Source organism: Crocuta crocuta, unplaced genomic scaffold (genome assembly GCF_008692635.1).
Source record: "Crocuta crocuta isolate KB4526 unplaced genomic scaffold, BGI_CrCroc_1.0 scaffold662, whole genome shotgun sequence".
Taxonomy (NCBI): domain Eukaryota; kingdom Metazoa; phylum Chordata; class Mammalia; order Carnivora; family Hyaenidae; genus Crocuta; species Crocuta crocuta.
Genome location: NW_027533282.1, coordinates 202,083 through 225,523, shown reverse-complemented (window position 1 = coordinate 225,523; position 23,441 = coordinate 202,083). Strand labels below are relative to the sequence as shown.

The 23,441-nt window shown below is 37.2% G+C and overlaps 2 protein-coding genes across 2 annotated transcripts; both read right to left on the bottom strand.

Annotated features, from left to right (window-relative positions):
- Nucleotides 1-7,433: 7,433 nt before the first annotated feature.
- On the bottom strand, nt 7,434-8,372 carry LOC144218251 (olfactory receptor 52J3). The gene has a single exon (XM_077748107.1). It carries the CDS (start codon nt 8,370-8,372, stop codon nt 7,434-7,436), a length of 939 nt encoding a protein of 312 aa, XP_077604233.1.
- Nucleotides 8,373-21,037: 12,665 nt separating this feature from the next.
- On the bottom strand, nt 21,038-21,981 carry LOC144218265 (olfactory receptor 51A4-like). Its single transcript, XM_077748121.1, is given in 2 exon segments — nt 21,038-21,243; nt 21,246-21,981. Coding segments are annotated over 2 exon segments (930 nt in total). The 5' UTR covers nt 21,970-21,981.
- Nucleotides 21,982-23,441: the final 1,460 nt, after the last annotated feature.

Below are 23,441 nucleotides of genomic sequence, written 5' to 3'. Positions count from 1 at the left end.
CTTCAGAGCGTCCCACTCAGGATTTCTTGTAGGGCTGGCTTAGTGATGACAAATTCCTTCCATTTCTGTTTATTTGGAAAGGTTTTTATCTCTCCTTCTATTTTGAATGACAGGCTTGCTGGATAGAGGATTCTTGGCTGCATATTTTACTGCTCATCCCATTGAAGATCTCCTGCCATTCCTCTATGGCCTGCCAAGTTTCAGTAGACACGTCTGTCACCACTCTGATAGGTTTGCCTTTGTATGTTAGGGCCCTTTTCTCCCTAGCTGCTCTCAAAATTCTCTCTTTGTCCTTGTATTTTGCCATTTTTACTATGATATGCCATGCAGAAGATCGATTCAAGTTACATGTGAGGGGAGTCCTCTGAGCCTCTTGTATTTCAACATTTACCTTCTTCCCCAGGTTGGGGAAGTTCTCTGGTATAATTTGTTCCAGGACTCCTTCAGCACCTTTCCCTCTCTCTTCCTCTTCTGGGATTCCTATGATATGGGTATTGTTGCGTTTGACCGTATTGCTGAGCTCTGGAACTCTTCTTTCCTGATCCTGGATCAGTTTGTCTCTTTTTTTTCAGCTTCTTGTTTTTCTATAATGGTGTCTTCTAAATCACTTATTCTCCTTTCTGCTTTTTCAATCCGTGCGTTGGAGGCCTCTAATTTATTATGTATCTCATTTATCGCATTTTTTAATTCTTCATGCCTATTTTTATTTTCCATTCTGTCTGTAGCCATAGTTTCTTTGATGTCCCCTATGTTTTTTTCAAACCCAGCTATTAATTTTACTCTTATTATTTAAAAATCTTGTTCAGTTATGCTGCTGATATCTGTTTTGTGCAGTTCATTAGCTGTCATTTCTTCTTGGAGTTTCTTTGGAGGAGAGCTCTTTCGTTTCGTCATTTTAGTTAGCTTTCCGGCTCTTGTTGGTTTTAAAGACCTGTTATACTCTTTGTATCTATGAGCGCTGCTATATCCAAGAAGATCTTTGACTGTCCAGGGCCTATCCTTTCAGAGAGTGTTTTTTGAATGGTATCTCTTGGTCTCTCTTGTTGGGACCTTGGTTATTTTATTTTCCTATTCTTAGTGATATTTGGGACTCTCCATCTTGTGTACTCTGGCTTGTTTCTTGAGGTAGCCGTTAGAAGGCTTTCTCAGTGTATTCTGGGTCCTTTATCTGCCAATCTCTCAGGTTTTGTAAGGTTTCCAATGGCTTCATCTCTTTTCTGTGTGATGTATGGGCGTGAGTGCAAGTACAGACCTCCTTACTTCTCTGCCATCTTGCCCCCTCCTCCCAGAAAAACGTATTTTGAAATAGCATCACATTGTCAAAATGTGCTGGGGTCATTACAATACAGACACCATTACATCCTCTCATTCTACCTTACAGAATTTGAAATGTTTAAAGACCATACAGGAATTTGACAATGAAAACTATCATAAATGAATATCAAGTGAAAAAAATGACTTCACTTAGACCTATTGTCAAATAGGATATACTACAAAAAATAGGTTTCCCATGCTTTTAAAAAAAATAATGTAACAGTTTCTATGGTCAAGATGGCAGTCTATGCAACTATTGTCATTCCCCTCAGAAAGCTTTAGATATGTTAAAATTGATGTCAAAAATAAGTGATTTTTATACATACCTTCAAAATCAATAAGAACAGTTATTAAAGGACATGAATAAGCAGCCTAGCATATACCTGCAAACACAAGGCATGGCTATATTTCAAAGACAGGAAGGGATATGAATGTTTCTCTGTCTTGAGGTTTTCAGAACAGCCAGAGGCAGAAAGCAACAAAAAGCAAATTCCTAAAGAATTAGGTGGAGTTTCACAATAGCATCTCCATGACACAAAACTACTCTAGTTGGGTTTTATAGTGGGTTCTGTACGGTGTCATCCTTAACTCACTTTCAGATCTGAGGTTCTTAATCATCAAACCACTGGAATGTGTGCCTCTTTGCTTTTTCTCTTCCCTAATGGATCTTCTTCACCCAAGATCAAATCCTCCTTCCCAGAGAGCCCCCAAAATGACTGGTGAAGCAGTATATAGCATTCCTGATTCAGCCTTAGTAGGACAACTATGAAGGGCCATTCCAGCTCCAGACACTCCTGTATAAATAGCTGGCTGAAAGGGGCACCTGAGTGGCTCAGTTGGTTAAGCATCTGACTTCACCTCAGGTCATGATCTCATGGTCTGTGGGTTTGAGCCCTGCCTTGGGCTCTGGGCTGACAGCTCAGAGCCTGGAGCCTGCTTCAGATTCTGTGTGTGTGTGTGTGTGTGTGTGTGTGTGTGTGTGTGTGTCTACCCCTACCCTGCTCACGTTCTGTCTCTTTCTGCCTCTCAAAAATAAATAAATGTTTAAAAAATTAAATATCTGGCTGACACTTTCGTTGCCACTTCACTACAAATCTTTTTCTCCCTCTCTTCATCCATCTCACCCAGGTGCTGATTTTGGGAGCAAAGCTGTATTAGTTGTCTAATGATACATTATCAGAAATGGAGTGCCTTAAATCAATATAAATTTATCATCCTGCAGTTCAGTTTGTTAGAAAGTGGATGCATACCTCTCTCACTGAGCTAAAATCAAGTGTTCAGCAAGTCTGCATTCTTTTCTAGAGACACTGGGAGAGAACATGTTTTCTTGCTTTTTCCAGCTTCCCTAGGCTGTCCCCATTCCTTAATTCATGGCTCTCTTCTCCATTTTCAGAGCTAGTATAATGACGGCTTAAGACTTACACATGTGATATTGGTCTTACTTGCTTTAATTGTATAAATGCACCCTGATGCTTATAGCAGCACTTTCAACAAAAGCCAAATTATGGAAAGAGTCCAAATGTCCATCAACTGATGAATGGATAAAGAAGATGTGATATATATACATACAATGGAGTATTACTTGGCAATCAAAAAGAATGAAATCTTGTTATTTGCAACTGCATGGATGGAACTAGAGTTTATTATGTTAAGCAAAATGAGTCAGTCAGAGAAAGACAAATATCATATGATTTCACTCATATATGGAATTTAAGAAACATAACAGATGAACAGAGGGGGAAAAAAGAGAGAGAGGCAAACCATAAAACAGACTCTCCACTATAGAGAACAAAGTGATCATTACTAGAAGGGAGATGTGGGGTGGATGGGCTAAATAGGTGATGAGTATTGAGGAAGGCATTTGTTATGATAAGCACTGGTTATTTTATGTAAGTGATGCATTACTAAATCTTATACCTGAAACTAATATTACACTGTATGTTAATCAACTGGGATTTAAACAAAAACTTGGAAAAAAGAAATGTGTAAATAAGTATGCAATTGAGTCATCATGTCTCCTTCTGTGATTCTGTCCTCTATTTTTATTATTGTCTGTTTTCAAGGACTCGTGATAACACTGGCTCCACCCGGATAGTACAGGATACCCTCACTATCTTAAACAAACTCAATCCCATTTGAAACTTTAGTTCCTCTTTGCCATGAATCTTAACATATTCATGAATTCAGAAGATTAGGTTGAGGACATCCCTAAGGAGGCATTATTCTGATTCCATGCAATCTCCATCTCAGGATGTACTTTCTAAGAAATTCAACCTGCAAACACTGCTTAGCCAGGGTCTTTGAAGAGCCTACCAAGAAAGGCAAAGAAAAACTCACAGTGAATAGTCACCAAATGTTCAACATTTTTTTAAAAAGCTAATAATATACTGTGAAATCTAATTAAAAATAAACCACTTTAGGGGTGCCTTGGTGACTCGGAGAGTTGAGCATCTGAATCTTGATTTCAGCTCAGGTCATGATCTCAGGGTCATGAGATAGAGTCCCACATCAGGCTCAGTGCTTAGCATCAAGCCTACTTAAGATTCTCTTTCCCTCTGTTCTTCTCCCCCACTTGTGCATGTGTGCCTTCTCTGTCTCTAAAAAAAACAAAACACAAATAAACAAAAAAACCTCAAATCAACCACTTCAGAGGTATAAAATATATGAAGTTAGGAGTTCGGAGCCTTAAAGAGATATGAGAGAGAGGGTCACCCTGGCGCCTTAGTCAATTAAGCACTTGACTCTTGATTTTGGCTCAGGTCATGATCTCCTGGTTTGTGAGTTCAAGATCCACATCAAGGCAGAACCTGCTTGGGATTCTCTCTCTCTCTCTCTCTCTGTCCTCCTCCTCTCTCTCTCTGCCCCTCTCCCACTTGCTTTCTCACTCTCTCTCTCTCCCCCTCAAAATAAATAAATAAAATTTAATAAAAAAGAGATGAGATAGAAGGAAATAAAATTACAATCATGAAGAAAGCACAGGATTTTGTTATTATTATTTAAAAGATCAATCATGGGAAATCTAAGTGTTGAAAATTATTATATTAAGCAACTAAAAATAGAATGGAAACTGCTGAAAATAAAAACTTGGGGTTTTAAGAGTGGATGGATATATTTTTAGGTCCATAGTAAAATAAATAAATGATGGAAAGAAAGAAAAGTTAAAATACATGGAATATGTATATGGAATTGAAACTTTATTTTAACNAGAGCCCAACACGGGGCTCGAACCCACGAACCGTGTGATCATGACCTGAGCTGAAGTCAGACGTTTAACCGACTGAGCCATCCAGGCGCCCCTCAAACTTTATTTTAAAGTATTTACAGAAGAAGATGAGGGGAAATGGGGAAGGAAATAAAGAAAGAAAGAAAATTTGGGGACATCTGAGTGGCTCAGATGGTTTAACACCTGACTTCAGTTCAGGTCATGATCTCGCTGTCAGTGGGTTTGAGCCCCATGTCAGGCTCTGTGCTGACAGCTCAGAGCCTGGAGCCTGCTTCAGATTCTGTGCCTCTCTCTATCTGTCCCCTCCCCGGCTTGTGTTCTGTCTCTCTCTCTCCTTCTCAAAAATAAATAAACATTAATATCTTAATAATAATTATTTTAAAGAAAGTTTTAAAAGTAATATGTATAGAAGTATCTAGATGTTATACACACACATACACACATATATATACACACACATATAAAAAAATTTTAAAGAAAGTTTTAAAAGTAATAGATATAGAAGTATCTAGATATATATGTGTATATATGTGTGTGTGTATATATACATACACAGACACACACACATATATATGGTGTATATCATATAAGAAAATAAAGTCTAACTGAATACTGAACATAACTTTTTTAAAACTTATAAATCTAGACTCACAATGAAAATTCAGAACATTAAAATTAAGGTGATTCAAAAAAAATCCTTTGAAAAAAGTGGAAAAATGATTGGCAGAAGTTCCATTAATATCATTAGCTATAGGAAAACAAAAGATTGAACAATAAATTCAGAAAGCTGATAGAATAGAACTTGTTTCCAAAATTTTATATATTTTTATTCATTATTTAAATATGAGGGCAAATGAGGATGTATTTAGATATAAAAGTATAATTAAATATTTCGAGATTAGATGGGATTAAAGTTAGTGGGAAAAATAAATATTCTCCATTAAGTACTGTGAATCTCAGAGCTAGAAGATATTCATGAAGATTTATTGCAGAAAGAAATCATTAAAAATATATATGGTCAAATCAAAATGGCCATTTAAGAAGGCTTTTTAAGCCTGGAAACACAACCAGACACAACCAAAATGAGAGATATATGTACAAGAAGAACAGGGAAAATCAAAAGAGGGCTACTAAAATTTTTGCTTTGTTCAGAGTAGCGTAGATACAAATTACTATAAATAGTAAACTAATATTTAACTAATGTTGGGGAAAAAAGTTAAATTAAGAAAGCAAGCAAGTTAGAAAAAAGAAAATATTGGAAAATGTGAAATTTTAAAAAACTGATCAAAAACAAAGATCAAGAAAATAGAAATATGTTCAAATTAATTACAATTCTGCTACTCAATAATTTTACCTAAAATTCTAAAACCTGGATAAACTACCTTAACATAAATGCAAGGAATAAATAAATTCCAAAAAATAAATGCCAAGAAATGCAGTATATTTTCTAATTTAAAAAAATAATAATAGGAATATCTATTACTAGATGAATATGTAATTAAAATCAATGTTATAAAGCAAAGCAAAATATTTTAATCTATATAAATTAATTACAAATGACCTAACTAAAATACTGTGGTTGTAAAATTAAAAATTTCTGTATTATATGTCAGAAACATAAATGACACATTTTGACTCTGGAGAAATAAGAGAAAATTTGTGTTGAGGCAGTGTTGAAAGTCATTTCTACTGTAATTCTACAGATATTTTTATTAACCATTTTATTTGAGATGAGTTGCAATGTTAAAAGTCATTAATTCATAAGCTATAGGAACAAAGCACTGTGTTATACTTTAGTTTCTCTTTTAAAAAGTCTGAAAAAATTAATGTAAAGCAATATGATGAGTTTGATGTTGCAAAAAGCCAAAGCTTGGTCTTTGGGAAATATTATTATTGAATCAACTGAAAGACTTCAGTAGTATCCCGAAAAGTGACCATTCATAGGTTAGTGTGAGAGCTTGTACATCAAAGTCAGTGAAGGAACTAGAGATAGATTATGGGTCTAGGATGAGAGGCCTTGTATTTGAGGATGGAGTATTTTGGAGTCAGATGTGGATTGAGAGAACAAAAGTGAATGAAGTAATAGGCAGAAGCCAGCATGCATCACATAGATAGAGAGAAATAACATGCATAATTCAATTATGACTACACTGTGCTTATGTTATGGGCCTGAATACAGAGAGACAATCAGTGATATGGTACAGTTGATATTAGTAAGAAATAGTTTCGAAATTACATGTTTGTATTGGCTATCATCCCACTGAATCTTACATGTTTGGCAGATCATTCCACTTCCAGCTACAGTTTTGGCAATGATTTTTTTTCAATCCATGAACTTGGCTTTGTAAAAATCATGTAACAGAATGCAAGCTCCTCAAGGCCAGCCATTTTCTGTTGCTTTAGTTCATGGGTTTATCCCCAGCAATTAGAATGATTAAAGACATACAATAAGCACAAAACAAAGGTAAATTAAAGGAATAATAAAATGAATACATGCATGTGTGAATGAATGAATAAATGAATGAACTGACACATGAAGTAGGATACAGATTCAAATTTCTGGTATGACGTTTGTCTAATTACAGAATTCAGAAAAACCAATATAATATGTTCTTTACCCAGAAAAAGAGTAACCTAATGTTATGAAGGAGTCTGCATGAAGACATGCAGACAGAGGCCATACAGCTCCTTCCAAGATAGCCCATTAGCTTTTGAACTTGAGATCCAGTGAAGTTTCCACAAGTTTCAGAATCCATTAATCAGCAGCTAGGAATAAATCAACTTGTATCTCATCCTGGCAGCAATGGATTAGGATTAGGAGATGTTTGTTAAAGCAAGAACACACAAGTCTTTCTAGATGGATCAAAATCCTTAGTAAAAGAATGTGTCTTGAGTCTTATTTTTTAATAAAGACATGGAGTACTCGCTCTCGTATCTGTTTGGTCCTTACACCATAAATGATGGGATTGAGGGATGGTGGGATAACCAAATAGAGGTTGGCAACAAGAATGTGAATGTAGCGTGGTATGTTTTGTCCAAATCGGTGAGTGAGGAAGGAGAACACTGAAGGGATATAAAAAACACAGATGACCCCAACGTGAGACCCACATGTACTTAGGGCTTTTAAGCGAGCATCCTGTGATGGGAGGTGGAAGACAGCTCGGAGAATGTAAATGTAGGAGATGCCAATAAGGACCAGGTTCAGGACAAAGAAGGAAACCACAAAGAGTCCATAGATGGCATTGATACGGATGTTTCCACAGGACAGTTTTGCAATGCCCATGTGCTCACAGTAGGTATGAGCTATTACACGAGCCTGGCAAAAGGGTAGGCGGTAGATGAGATAGATCATGGGAAGTGTAAGCAGAACTGGACGAACCACAGTGCACATGCTGATGCCCACCAGCACCTGGGATGTCAAGATGGTCCTATAGTGGAGCGGAGCACAGATTGCCACATAACGATCAAAGGCCATGGCCAGCAAGACCTCAGCTTCCATGCCAGTAAAAGTGTGGATCAAAAACATCTGGGCCACACAAGCCCCAAAGTTAATCTCATGAGCATCAAACCAGAAGATCCCCAGCATGCGGGGCACAGAGGTTGTGGAAAGGGCCAAATCAATAGTTGAAAGGAGGGCCAGAAAGTAGAACATGGGCTCTCTCTGCAGGGTCTGCTCCATCTTGATGACTAGCAAAATAGTGGCATTGCCCAGCAAAGCCACCAGGTAAACAGAGCAGAAAGGCAGGGAGATCCAGGCATGGGCCCCTTCTAGCCCTGGGATTCCAACAAGAAAGAATGTGACTGGGTGAAAAATGCTCCCATTGTGGTATATCATGCTGTTACTGATCAAAGGAGTTGAATCTCCTTCCTCTCTAAGGGAAAAATCACACACACACACACACACACACACACACACAGAGAGAGAGAGATCAGTAGAAAGATCAGAGGGAGAAGGAGATGCCATGTCAATTGCTAGCTCAGTGCTTCAGCATAGAATTGATGTCATGTTTAATACATCATAGGTCTGTTACTGAAGGACATATATTAGGCATCTCATAGTCATTTGATAACCCAGGTAAGGTCATATTCAGAGTTTTCATTCTGCCTGCTAATTGAGTTCTAATCCCAAACATGGAGGCCCTCAGCAAGCTCTGTGAAGATTTCTAATAATTAGAGCTTATCATTCACTTTGAAGAATAGGATGTGATTCCAGTCTGGGAAACACACTCTGGTGAAGTGACACTGGAAACCTCAAGACTACAGATGAGATCACGTTCCTATACTACTGAGGCAGTCAGAAACACCTTTAAGAAAAGAAAAAGAAAAAAAAACTTTTCAGCAATCCATAATGAAAATAAATTCTAGATCCATGTAATAGGTACTCACACAATTAAAACCTGAATTCTTCTGACTGATATGTAAAAACTCTGACCCAAGCCAGCAGCCTCTCACAGATACCAAATCATATAATAAAGGCTGGCCCCTTGGGATGCCTGGCCAGAAGCCGAAACAACCATTGTTTATGATTTAGGGACTGCACAGAGTATCAGTTGGGAAAGGGAAACGGAGGGCTCTCTAATGCTATTTTCACACTTTTCATTCACTCTCCACAGCATGTCCAGTGCTCTCAGAGCACTATGAATTTTACCTGTGTTAACTCTGCCACTGTGATGGAGCCAACTCTTGTCTGGCTACTCCTCCTACCAGTTGAAGGCACTGGAAATTTGGGTAGAAAGTCTCAAATGATTTGGGTATGAGAGAAGTTATTTTTTGTAGCTCTCCGGGACAGTCGTGTCTCAATAGAGAAGAATCTACTTCTGCAATGATCTGAAGGAAAGGAGAAAACACTTAAGTAATGCCTTCAAAATGCTACAGAATGAATCAAACCACTCCAAAGGAGGTAAAGGAACTTACCCTGGAATGTATGGGACAGCAATTGTAACTAAAAAAAAGCAGAGATATCCCTGTTTTTGTCATAGCTTGACTTTCTTATTATTTAAATTTTTTTTCAATATAGAAAACATACCGAGGTCAGGAAAGAAAAATTTTCATTTGTGAGTTCAGTCCAGCAGAGAAAACACAAGTACTGCAAGGTGCACTGACTTTTATCTGTGTCTAAAAACATAAACACCCTGGCCAGTTAAGAAACCATTGCCTAGAAAGGTGATGGCAAAGGCCAAGGCAGAGAGTGTCCATTATTTATTGGGGAGAAACACTAGGAGTGAACTCTCAACAGCAGCGCTTTACTGGCTTCATTCCATCCTACTGACATAGAAATTTATGGGGACATAAATTTATGGGGACAGGATGCTATTAAATTCACTGGATCTTCCTGAGACTTTTAAAGACAATCTTATCACCTTTTAATGATATAACTTTGATTTTCCTGCCTACTGAAGTTGGCCACTTGGTCCAGTTCTCAGCCTGCCCTGCCCATGTATCTCTGCTTTTACTGCCACGACTATTCACCAGATCCCAGCAGTTGGTCACCTTTTTCTTCCATAGGAATCAACACTCACACACAGCATCAAGTAGCACAACCCTTATACTCTCTCTGAGCAGTGCATGGAGGGTCCCTTTATGCTAGGCTTCTAACACCCAAGGGATATTTCTAAGAAAACATTCCAGTTTAATCCCAACTTTACACAGAGATCTGGGATCGAGTCCTCAGAGACTGCCCACAAACCTCTAGATTCTATTACCCAAACAGAAAACCCCAAGGAACATAGAAGCACACGGAAGTATATATAAATAAAAGTTGAAGAGTAGGGATGAAACGTATAGTTATTGTCATCTTTACTTGACACATGTGACAATAGATACACTGTATCTCCATGTGAATGTGACTATGTGACCCAGCTCTATGACTTAGTGACCTTCTACATATAGAAGAAGCTACCTAATTTCAGTTCAAATATTTGAACTAGTATAGAAAGCTTTTTCTCTGGCTTTAAATTTTATTCTTTCTCTTTACTAAATTTTTACCAACCTCCTCTCATATAACTGCTTGAGTTTCCCCAAGTAGTGGTGAGCACATAGAGCCATGATCCATTTTCCACACACTTTCCTGTGCATGAATTCCCTCTACAACCACAATTTCACCTGTACAGACTGCAAAAGACTCATTGATAAGTGCCTGAATTTCAATCCTGGAGCCAGAGTGCTGGTGTTCAAGTTCTGGTTATGTCACATACTAACGGCATGACTTTGTGTGACTTAAGTATCATTTATGTGCCTCAGTTTCTTTAACTATAAAATGAGAATCAAGAGAATGCCTTCCTTATTGGGTAGACTTAAGGTATAAATTAAATGCCTATGAGGCATTTAGCACAGTGTCCTGTACATAGTTGTACAGTTAAGTGGCCAATTACAGTTTGTTCCTCCTTCCCCTTGTCCTGCGCCTCCTTTTCCCGCCCCTTCTTCCCCTCCTCCTCCTCCTCCTCCTTCTTATTCTTATTCTTATTCTTATTCTTATTCTTATTCTTATTCTAGATTTCAGCTCACAAGAACAGCTCCATAGATATTATTCATGCAGAAAAATTTAAAAAAAATTCTTTAATGTTTTATTTATTATTGAGCCAGAGAGAAACAGAGCATGAGCAGGGGAGGGGAAGAGAGAGAGAGGGAGACACAGAATCCAAAGCAGGCTCCAGGCTCTGAGCTGTCAGCACAGAGCTCGATGCAAGGCTCGAATTCACAAGCCGTGAGATCATGACCTGAGCCCAAGTCGGTCGCTTAACCGACTGAGCCACCCAGGCACCCCCATGCAGAGCAACTTTAGGAATCACTTACCGATCAGTAACTATATAACCATTTTTCTTATAAAATCCTAATAATACTAAATATTTTCTATTCAAACTTCGGAGCCAATCATGTATATATCATGTAGATCTCATTAGAATGTGATTTTTTGGATTAAAAAATTATATCTCATGGTGCACCCGGGTGGCTCAGTCTGTTAAGGGTCTGATTCTTAATTTCAACTCGGGTCATGGTCTCATGGTTTGTGAGATCAAGCCTCGTGTGAGGCTGTGCGCTGACAGCACAGTGCCTGTTTGGGATTCTCTCTCACTTTCTTTCTGTCCCTTCCCCACTCTCATGCATGAGAACACAATCTCAAAATAAATTTTAAAAAATTATATCTGTCTATCACACAGTTGAAGTTTCTGGGAAGCTCCCTAAGATAGCATTTAAGTTTAAGAAACAAATCCTTGATGGGGTGCCTGGGTGGCTCAGTTGGTTAAGCAACTGACTCTTGATTTTGGTTCAGATCCTAATCTTCCAGTCTGTGAGACTCTGCACTGACAATGTACAGCCTGCTTGGGATTCTCTCTCCCTCTCTCTCTGCCTCTCCCTGCTCTCAAAATAAATAAACTTTTAGAAAATAAAAATTATATATAAAAAAATAAATCATTGAATACAAAGTATAAGAAGTAATATCTTCCATTTTACTTTGCCAATCCTCTCCATCATTCTCTACAAACATTAAAGCTATTTCCTGAAAATTTACACTTTTTTTTTACCTCTACATATATAATGAAATATTCTCTTGGGTCCAATAAGGTCTTTACACATAACCAAAATAGATTTTAAGACACATGTTTAATGGCACATTTCTTCCTCTGTGAGTATGAACTAGGACATACCAAGTCTTGAGAGCTAAAAGATATCTTGGATCCACAAAGGCATATAACTTTAGGATCAAGGTGAGATGTAAAATCTCAACAGCAAATACTAAAACAAACTTGGTCCCCAGTGACACAGTTTATTTATTCAAATAACAATTATATAAAACCAGACAAACATCTTTATTGTTGTAAGTCCAATTTATTCTTTTTAATAGTCATTAAAGTGTTTGGACAAAAAACAGTTTAGGTTATCTTTTCAGACACTTACAATGTAAAATATCTCAACAGATACGGATCTAATTACTTTTTCTCCCCCTCTGAATGACCTCCTAGCGGCCTCGATAATGTAGCTTCAATCTGAACTGGTTGCTTTTCTTTTCTTTTTTTAAATTTCGTTTTAATGTTTATTTATTTTTGAGAGAGAGAGAGAGAGAGAGAGCACAAGCAGGGGAGAGACAGAGAGAGAGGGAGACACAGAATCTGAAGCAGGGTCCAGACTCAGAGCTGTCAGCATACAGCCTGATGCAGAGCTCAAACTCACAAACTGTGGGATCATAACCTGAGCCGAAGCAGGATGCTTAACTGACTGAGCCACCCAGGCGCCCCTAAACTGTTGCTTTTTGTGTTCCTAGCTGGGAATGCCCTTTTCTACTCTCTTGTTTTGGATCCTTTTTTTTTTTTTTTCATGTCTTCTAGGACAGTTCCTTAGTTTGCCCAGAACACATCTTTACATAAATTCCGAAGACAGAATGAATGGTAGGTATAGTTTCAAAATCTTTGTATGACTGAGATATTACTTTGCCTTCAATGATGACTGATATTTTAGATTTAGTCATTATTGGTTACATTGTGTCCCCCTCCCCCCAATTTAATGTTGAAGTCCTAATGCCCAGTACCTTAGAAAATGACTTCATTTGGGAACAGGGTCATTACAGATGTAATAATTTTAGTTGAAATTGGGTCATGCTGGAGTAAGGTGGGTCCCTAATTCTATGTTCTTATTAAAAAAAAAAAAAAAAAAAAAAGCTCTGTGAGGAAACACATGTCCGCCAGGTTGGCACCATGTAATCCAGGCAGGAGGCACGGAACAGACCCTTTCCAGAGCCCTCAGAAGGAATACTGGTAACACCTCAGTCTCAAGCTTCCAGCCTCCAGAACTGTGAGGAAAGAAATCTCTGTTGCTTAAGCTGCCCAGTTTGTGATGCTTCATTACTACAGCTCTAGCAAACTGATACAGTTATCTTGGTTCAGATGATTTTATAAGCATGTTTACATTTATCATCCATCATCTATATGGTAATCAAGGATTCTGATACCATTATAATTCCTGTTTCTCATAAGTAACCTCTTGTGATTTTTCTTTCCTCTTTGAAATATATTAGTATTATCTCTTTAAAATTCTAAAAACTCATCCTCATTTACTAAAAGAAGTGTGCCTTTCTAAGGTGTGGATTAAAAGTTGGGAAATTAGTTTTGATAAAAATCTCTTGATTGACTTTTATTTCTTTTTCTTTCTGTAACTTCTTTTTTGACCATTGGTTTCTAGATGGATCTTTTATGTATACTTTTTTTTATTTCATATTTTAATCATGGTTTCCTTCTTTCTTAATCTTGAGATATTTCTTTGAATTTATTTTCCCATGCTTATAGTGATTTTTAAAAATATGTGTGACCACTTAAGAAGCACTCCAGAATTTAAAAACCTTTTCTCCTCTCTGAGTTCCTGAGTTCTGAAGCAAATGAGGGAATTTTTTTTAATGTCAAATAAATGAAGACAAAGGACGTTAACTTCCTTATTGATAAGCTGGTGATTGAGAATCTTGTTTAGATGTATTCTACAATGAAATTCCTAACACAGATCCACTGAATTAGGTAGGCCTTCTAGCCCCATCATAGTCTGAGAAGAGACATCTAAACAAACATACAGTGTATTCTTGTAAGACATAGCAGGAAGCATAATTTGTACTCTTTCTAGGCTGTTGGTTTCCAAAAAAAAAAGACACAAATTAACTGCACTCATTTTTTCTATTTCTCTAAATATATATATTTTGCCTTTATTCTTGTGTATCATAAAATTACATGGAAATAACTTCATCCCTTTCAAGACCTTTCTTTATGCTTTGTTAGGAAAGACCAAATGTAGCTTCAGCCTGGGAATAATTCACCCCATTACTAAAGTAACACTCCTCCACATACCCCGCCAGATGTTCTGTTTATTACAAAGTTTCTGTACACTGTCTGTTAAGAGTAAGAACTCTTTTCAGGATGCCTGGGTGGCTCATTTGGTTAAATGTCTGACTCTTGATCTCAGCTCAGGTCTTGATCTCATGGTTATGAGTTCAAGCACCATGTTGGACTCTACACTGGGCTTGGAGCCTACTTAGAAAAAAAAAAGAATAAGAACTCTTCTCAGTTATCTCTAAGGTCTGAGAATTATTCCATCTGCTCATTTCTAGTGGTTCTTTCCTTGGCCTCAGTAACTCCTTTACATACATATACTGACCAATACACAACTGAAAGCTTCTGAGGAATATCCTGAGATTGTGTGTCTGTCTGCATGCACCTCTATCCTCTCTGGTGTTCTCTGTAATTCAGGGAGACAATCAAACTGTGAGTTCTCTGCCTCTCTCCATGAGTCAGTACAGTTCCAGAAAGTAAGTCAGGGAAATCTTTGGGCTCATCTCATTTTCCCCCTCTTTAAGAGATCATTGTCATTGCTTCCTTTTACCCAGTTTCTTAGAACTATTGTTATATAAACTTATCACTTATTTTTTAGTTACTTAAGGTGAGAGACTAAATCCGATCACTGTTACTCCATCATGGCAATAAACAGAAATAAAATGTTTGCTTTGTATTTAATATTTGCTTAATTTTTGGTCCCAAGTTATAATCTGATTATGTGGGTGAACACACTGTAAACCTTTTATTTCCACCTGTCAAGATAGTGTATGTGCGTGTGTGTGCAAGGAAGAGTATAGTATAAAAAGCAATATTATTAGATGTTTATAGTGACTAAATTCTAATGTTACATTTCTCAAGTTATCTTTTTTTCAAAAATATGCAGAAAATACCAGGAACTTACCCTTCTTCTCAGAAATGCCTAAATCTCCAATCTCTTAAAATCTATCCCTGGTATTTGCATGGCCCAGGGTGAGAATTTCCCTGTAAAGATTTTGACTCTTCTTTTAAGTGTTCAACTGTCTGCACTGATGTGTTTGGACTTCTTTCCTGGCAGAGGAACTTGGAAACTTAATTCAGCATTTGGAATCTGAGAGTTCAAGTTTAACATTCTTCTGTTCTAAAGTGTGACTTGTCCCACATTATAACTCAGAAGTTCTAAAGGAAACACAGAACCAGGACCTCCGGGAAAAGTCATAAATACACTTCTCTAGTTCCCAAGTCCAGCAATTCCTGATCCATGTGTTCTCACTCTGCTCCCTAAGGGACTGACATGTCTTTGACTCTTCTGGATGTTCTACTCACTAGTCATCTGAAATCTTTGGCTGAGACCTCTTATCATAGAGAAAGCTGCTCATCTGTTAACCTCCCATGTTTTAACCTGACCAAGCACAAACAACACCCTTCCCTTGCTACCAAGAAGGTTTTCTGTCAAAAATGCCAAGCAACAATTCCCTATTTCTTAGTCTCTGTTGATATCAACTTTCAAGCTTCTTTTCTCCTTCTTCATCAATAAAATCTTGTTCTGTCTCCCTCACCCTACTGCTTAGTCTATGCACCTCAGTCATGTGTCACAGAAAATCTAAAGTTACTCTGTCTACAGAGAAAGAACAGTTACTTCTACTTCATATTAAGAGTTTCTTTATGACTCTAGAATTAATTTGTTATGCTACTTTTTGAATTCATCTTTCACTTTCTCGTGGAGAAGATGGAAAACAAAAGATGGATATCAATTATGTAAAGTGGTCTGTCATCTTCCATGCTGGGTTCTAGAAGTACCTACCAATATCTAAATAGGATGTAGTGAAACAGGCTTTCAAGACTTGATAAGCCACTCCAGTGTAGACAGAGTAGGATAGTCAGATATGCCTTTCCAACAGACAAGAGTAAAAGAAGATTAAAGTCAGTGTTCCTGTCAATATAGGGTTTTACAAAAACAATTTGTAGGGTGTGAAAGTCCTATACATATGAAATTGCTTACTTTGCTTTAAATGTGTAAATGCACCCTGATGTTTATAGCAGCATTATCAACAATAGCCAGAGTATGGAAAGAGCCCAAATAGCCATTAACTGATGAATGGATAAAGATGTGGTATATATACATGCAATGGAATATTTTACCTTTTCTCCTACTTGTAGACTCACAATTGATATACTGCAGTGTAATTATTGTATGTTTCTGAACTGCTACTTCTGTAATCACAATTCTTGAGCTTCTGAGTTGCTTTCCCTGGGTTTCAGTTCTTGCTCAGTTTGGTATATCTCTAGATTGCCTATAGTAGGTTAATAATAATTGAATCCACAGCAATAAAGTTTTGAAATAAAACAGGGAATAACAGGATGCTTAACAGAGGCTACAGGAGAATTTCTGAATGCAATTAACAATAAGGAAGAATTTAAAAAGAAATTGACCGAATAGTTATTACATCAAGCTTAGAAGGCATATATATACATATATGTATATAATGGAATATTGTTCAGCCATAATAAGGAATGAAATCTTGCCATTTGCAACAATATGGATGGAGCTAGTGTGGGAGCCCGACAGTGACCACAAGAAAGCATGGTTAGGGATGCGGGGATGTGCCTGCACACGGGGCTCCCTGCCTGGGCAAGGCATGCCTGCAAACAGGATGCTCTGCCAGGAGGCCTGCACACAATATCCAAGTTTAATGGTCCGCTCGCAAACGAGGGAACATGCCCTCCTTAGAAGTAAGGAGAAGGCTGGAATTGTGGGCAGGCCTCTTAGTAAACATGTTGTGGTCGCTTCCTCCCTTTGCTTCCCCCTGTCCTTGAAATGTGTTTGGCTATTTGCCCTTAATTGGTAAAGGAATGCATCGTGTAGATTTCAGTTTGTATCCAGTTACCGGGGTATAAAATAAATCGCAAAAGGGGCTTGTGTGAAATTGTTCCTCCAGCCGGAGTTGTGTCTGTGTCTGTCTTTTGTGTGTGTCTTGTCCTTTGTGTCATTTCGTCCGCAACATCTAGAGAGTATTATGCTAAGCAAAATAAGTCAGAAGTAGACATCTACCATATGATTTCACTTACATGTGGAATTCAAGAAACAAAGCAAAGAAGCATAGGGGAAAAAGTGGAGCAAACCAAGAAACCAACTCTTACCTACAAAGAACAAACCGATTGTTACCAGAGGGGAAGGTGGGGGGGGGTGGATTAAATAGGTGATGGGGATTAAGGAGTGCACTTGTTGGGATGAGTACTGGGTGTTGCATTGAAGTGTTGTATCACTATACTGTACACCTGAAATCAATATTACATTGTATGTTAAGTAACTGAAATTTAAATAAAAACTTTTTAAAGGGGGCATACTGCATTTGTACACAACTGTTACAAAATGCCTTTAGGTCAAGTGTCAGAGTTAGACTCACATATCCACACCCCAAAACAATTTATACTATCACGTAAGGAAATACCTATGACAACAGCAAACCACATCACTCAAGATCCAGGTCAATGCTTTCTTCTTTGAATTTCTTGCTGTGATTTGCACCTATTGACAAGTTGATTACCATGGTGAGCAGGACCATGAACTTTCACCAAGGCATGTACATGCATTGTCAAACTTTTTAGAAATTTGGACTACTGGCATTCATCCTAAGCACTGGGAAACCACATTCACTCTGATAATAAGGGCATAGCTTCTCTGAGTTGACAAAAAGGGAATGACATCTGTGAATATCAAGAAGCTTACCAGAAAGTGGGTAGGAATGTCATTATACCATAATCAGAATAAAAAGGAACTAGAGCTGACACAGTTAGTAGAGTTTCACTGACATATAGACATACTGATTTATCCTGACCTACAGAATCCAGCTCTCCTTGGTGTTTTCCCAGGGACCTAGAAATCTCTACAGAGTTCAGTTTAGCAGGATATATTCAGAAGGAAAAGAAAAGAAAATTCCCCATAGGTGAACCCTCAGAGGGGACTGGAGAGAGGGAGCATTAGCCATTTGTGAAGAACACTCTGAAGTCTCTTCTGTTCCTTCTGGCAGAATTATGGTCACCCCACCCACGGTCCCAGAGCACCATGTGAATAATAGATTAGTTTCAGATTGTATAACTATGTCTTTCTCGGTCTTCCTCCTTCACTAGATTTACTTCCTTAATGTTACAAGTATTTTACAACTTGAAATTTTAATTTTCTTTTTTTAATTTTAATTTTCATCAAGCATCTTCAAGGTCAAGGGTTTTTTTTTAATGTTAATTTATTTACTTCTGAGAGAGAGAGAGAGCGAGAGCAAGCAGCACGAGTAGGAGAGGGGCAGAGAGAGAGAGGAATAGAGAGCATCCCAAGCAGGAACCACACTGTCAGAACAGAGTCGGATGCAGGACTCAATCTTATGAACTGTGAGATCATGACCTGAGCCAAAGTCAAGAGTCAGAGGCTTAACTGACTGAGTCACCCAGGGACCCCATCAAGGTCAAGGGTTTTTAAATGGAGATAAAGATAAACTTCACCATGGAGTTTTATAAAAATACAGATGTCTGGGTCATATTCCAGACTCACTGAAACTCTTTACTTGATATTCTTGGTACAGTCTTGACATTTGCTTTTTATATCACATATATCGTTTCTCATGACTAATGGTGCATCAAGATACTTTGCTCAGAACAATTTCTGCTTATTAATTTTCATACATCAAATGTAACATCCATTGTCCTTGAAAATAGACCTTATCATTATTACAGACCGTTATCGAGAACTTCATTTTTTGTTTTGACTTCATTATCTTGTTTTGTATATCAGAATCAAAACAAATTTTATCAGTTGCATTATTCTTGTTATAAATTCTCCATGGTACTCTGAGGTGATAGTAGTGAGGACTTCAATATATGAATTTCACACATATGGAGAATACAGAATAATGGGGAAAATGGAAAGCCTATTATTACATTTTGGAAACAGATGCAATCTTGAATTTATGTGAAAGCTAAAATGTAGTCAAGAGAGTACTATCCGGGGGTTTGAATTAAAGCTTTTAATTTCCTATCTGTGTGAAGCTCAAGAAAGCAGTTTCTCATAGTCTCAGTATCTTCAACTGAAAAAATAGGCAGGATTATTTTATATAAAATCAGGTTATTATGAGAATCAAATAAAAAATATATGCCTGAAAATGCCTAGAAGAACATGTTACATATATTAGAGGTTCAAAACAATGTTTATGTTTGTGAAAATAGGGGCTCATTATTATTCACTGAGCATTGACACTTATGAACTTTGTTTCTTGATTATACCTGAGGATAAAAATGTAAGAGACAAGAATTGTTGTGGTTTGTGGTTAAGACTTAAGTTAATGAATGGGCAGGAGAAAAGATGAAAACTCTGTGTTATGATCTGAGTTTTGAGGTCATATTAGGAAAGTAAGTTAGACTGTTTGTCATGTATCACAGCCAAAACAATAAATTCCTCCTTAACCCTGTAGTATTTTTCCTTCAACATTTTCGAACATCTATGATATGCCTGCCTTTGTATTACAGAAGTGAAGACAATTATATCACATCTGGGTGGAGGTACTGAAATCTTCAAGTAATGCCCCTTCCCCCAAATGTGGCCTCACTTACACATTCATTCAGTAACAATTATTTATTGGAGATTTACTCCACATCATAAAATATGCTACACATTATGTACACAAATAATAAAATAGATATGATTTACCCTTCTTTGAAGGCACACTTTATTCAGAAAGTAGAAATAAATCTTATCCGTGATTGTAAATAATAGTAAACAGAATAAAGGATAAACTAGTTATAAAACAGATTTCAAAAAGAGGGTCATGTATTGGACTGAGAATTTAAAGTATTCTATAGTGAAATTAAGTTGAAGCAAAAAAAAAGTGAATAGAAACGAATTATATGAAATTGAAGTCAAGAATATTCTACAAAAGAGGATCAGGTATGATAACTCAGAGGACATAGAGAGATCTGTATATTCCACAAATATCCAGAAGGCCAAAAGGGTTGGCATTTATGATTGTCTGATGTGGAGAAGTAGAGAAAATCCAGTTGGTGTATGGTCTTATAGTTTATAAGACCATAAGACTTCATTGCTTTAATTGTATTCTCAAAGAAATAAGAAATTTCATATTTAAAAGAATCATCATCGCATCATATAATTTTCATTTTAAGGGCATGACTCTTGCCTTACATAAAGAATCAATTAAAAAGTAGCAAGAGCAGATGTTTAGAAACTTCTCAGGTTATTGTAGTGTCTCATTAAAGAAATGCTGGTGACTTATACTAGGATAAATAAAATGAAGATAGTGAGAAGACAAAGTTAAAATTTGAGTTTAGACTCAAAGAAACTAACATAGTTGGATTGCATTTGAGGAATGAGGAATTCACTTCTATATACCCCTCAGAAGGATACATATGAACCATTTTCTAATTAGAATTTTTTTAATTTTACTATAGATGATATCATAGGACATCTATTTTCAACCTGATAACTGACTTTCCTGTGCCCCTGAAGAGAGGGACCTCCAGATATGTACTTTCTATTACCAGTTCTATTTATATCCATTCCCAGCATCACTTGTGAATGAAATAAATCTAATAATAATAATAATAATAATAACAAAAAGTAGTACTAATTCATTTTTGTGTCAAATAATAGGTTCTCTGAAAATTATCTTTGAAATTTTTCCCCACACAACTGGGCACTATATTGTTGAACCTACTTCTGACATAATTTTGCTACAATTTTCACTCTAATTTGCCTAGTTTTCACACAATACACAATAGGATTCATCATAGGAAGCACAAGTAAAAGAACATTTGCCATGAGAATATTGAGGAGAGATGAGGCATGTCGGGCAAAACGAGGGACAATGGCAAGGTTGATGATGGGCAGATAGAAGATGATCACTGCACAGATGTATCACACGTATTGAGGGCCTTGAGCTGCTCCTTTCAGAATGAAATTCCCAGCACAGTCTTCAGGATCAGAATGTAAGACACAACAATGGACATAAAGTCTACTATAACATAGAGCACTACAAAAAAACCATAGATGACATCAGTTCGGTGGTCAGAGCAGGCCAACTTCATGACATCCTGGTGGAGACAGTAGGAATGGGATAGTTGAGTTTTATTACAATACTTCAAACTTCTCAAAGTGAAGGGGAAGCGAAGAACCAGTAGGAAGCTCTTGAAAAAGAATGTCGTTCCTATTCTGGCAACTCTGATAGGAGTAAGAATGGAGCTGTATCTCAGAGGGCTGTGGATGTCTAAGAAGCAGTCAAATGATATGATCAAGAGCACCAAAGACTCAAATACTGTGAATCCATGAATGAAGAATTCCTGGGCAAAGCAGGCATCGGCAGAAATTTCAGGGGCATTGAGTAAGAATATCTGCCACATGGTAGGTAGAGAGGATAGGGACAAGCTTGTGTCAGACATGGCCAACGTGGAAAGGAGGTAGTACATGGGCTCATGCAAAGGGAGTTCTGTCTTGATGACAAAAAGGCTGATGCAGTTTCCCAGAATGGCAATAAGGTACATCCTACAGGTGTGGATAAAGATCCAGATGTGTGCATATTCTAGCCCTGGCATCCCAACCAAGAAGAAGGTGGTGATTTCAACATATGATGTATTGATAATGGACATGATACATTTAGAGGACTCTGCAACGAAAGAGAGAGATGCTGAGTTGTAAAATACTAATATCTGGGAATGTCAGAGAAAATAGTGATTTTTGAAGTTTCTAGCTTCTTTCAGTTCTTTCGACAACAAAGCTTTTATGTAACTGCCATATAGAGAAAAATGCCTGTCACTTAAACTAGAATCTTCTAATACCATAGCTTGGAAAAACTGCTGCTCACATGTTTTTCCTACAGATAAACTGGATCTTTATTTTATATTAAGACACAGGTCTGAATTCTTCTTTTCTTTTTCTGTAAAGTTTTAGTCACCAGTAGTCAACTACCTTTTTTATTTAATGTTTCAAATTTTTCTTTAAACTCCACTTCGTTAACATATATCTTAATATTAGTTTTAGGAGTAGGATTTAGTGATTCATCACTTACATACAACACCCAGCACTCATCACGAGTGCCCTTCAGTCTTCTACTTCTTTTCTTTCGTATCCTCAATATAATACTGGGTGGAATATAGGTTTCCAAATGTGACACTAAGTAATTTTCAGATCCATTTTCTTCATAACTCTTGATAATCCCACAAAGGTATAGTCTTCTCAAAATTAGACTGCTCTTAATTCTGTTTCTTGCCATCTGAAAACTGGTTATTTAAACATTATTTGAAAATTACTACTATTTCAAATTATATATTTGTCAGGGCAGTCACTACAGAGATTACTGGCAGGTTCTATCTCATATCTTTTGGCCTGGAATTTGTGACTACTTTTGTAGTATTGCCAGAAGAAGAATAAACTGCAGTGGTCACTACAGCCATTTAGGATAATTTGAATTCTATTGAAGGCCAATCCTTCGAAAGGAAAAATAGCCTTTTCATGTAGTCTCTGAAAGGGACATTCTTCCTAGAGAGATGACTTTTGGAGGCTCTATATGAAGTTCTACATGGTTGATTGCCAAAGAATAAAAAATTAAAAAAAAAAGTTTTTAAAAAAAGAAGTAAGTAAAAGCCAAATAGAGGGATATCTGGGTACTTATCAGAGAGTGGATATTTTGGAGAGCGCTTCTGAGAGTAGCTGAAGGATACCAGTATAGAACCCCTGAAGTTACTAAATTTGTCTCCCACCAAAGTGTCCCCCTAGTACATGAAGGCTTGCCTCTTTTGTCTTCTCCAGTCACCATCTCAAGGGGCCCTGAATTCTCTGGGGATTGTGGCCAGGCTGGATCTATTCTGAGAATAAGCATCCAAACACATACAGATGCAGTAAATCCAGAGAGTTAATACCAAGGACATGAAATAAGTATATAGACCTGGAATTAGGAACAATTTTCATTAGAAAGAGGTCCTTATAGGACAAGAACCACATGATCCTCTCAATAGATGCAGTGAAAGAATTTGACAAAATACAGCATCCTTTTATGATTAAAAAAAAAAAACTTCAAGGATGTAGGAATAGAAGGATCATACTTCGATATCATAAAAGCCAT

Coding starts and splice junctions, on each gene's coding strand:
- LOC144218251 (XM_077748107.1), bottom strand. CDS start 8,372: ATGATATACCACAATGGGAGCATTTTTCACCCAGTCACATTCTTTCTT.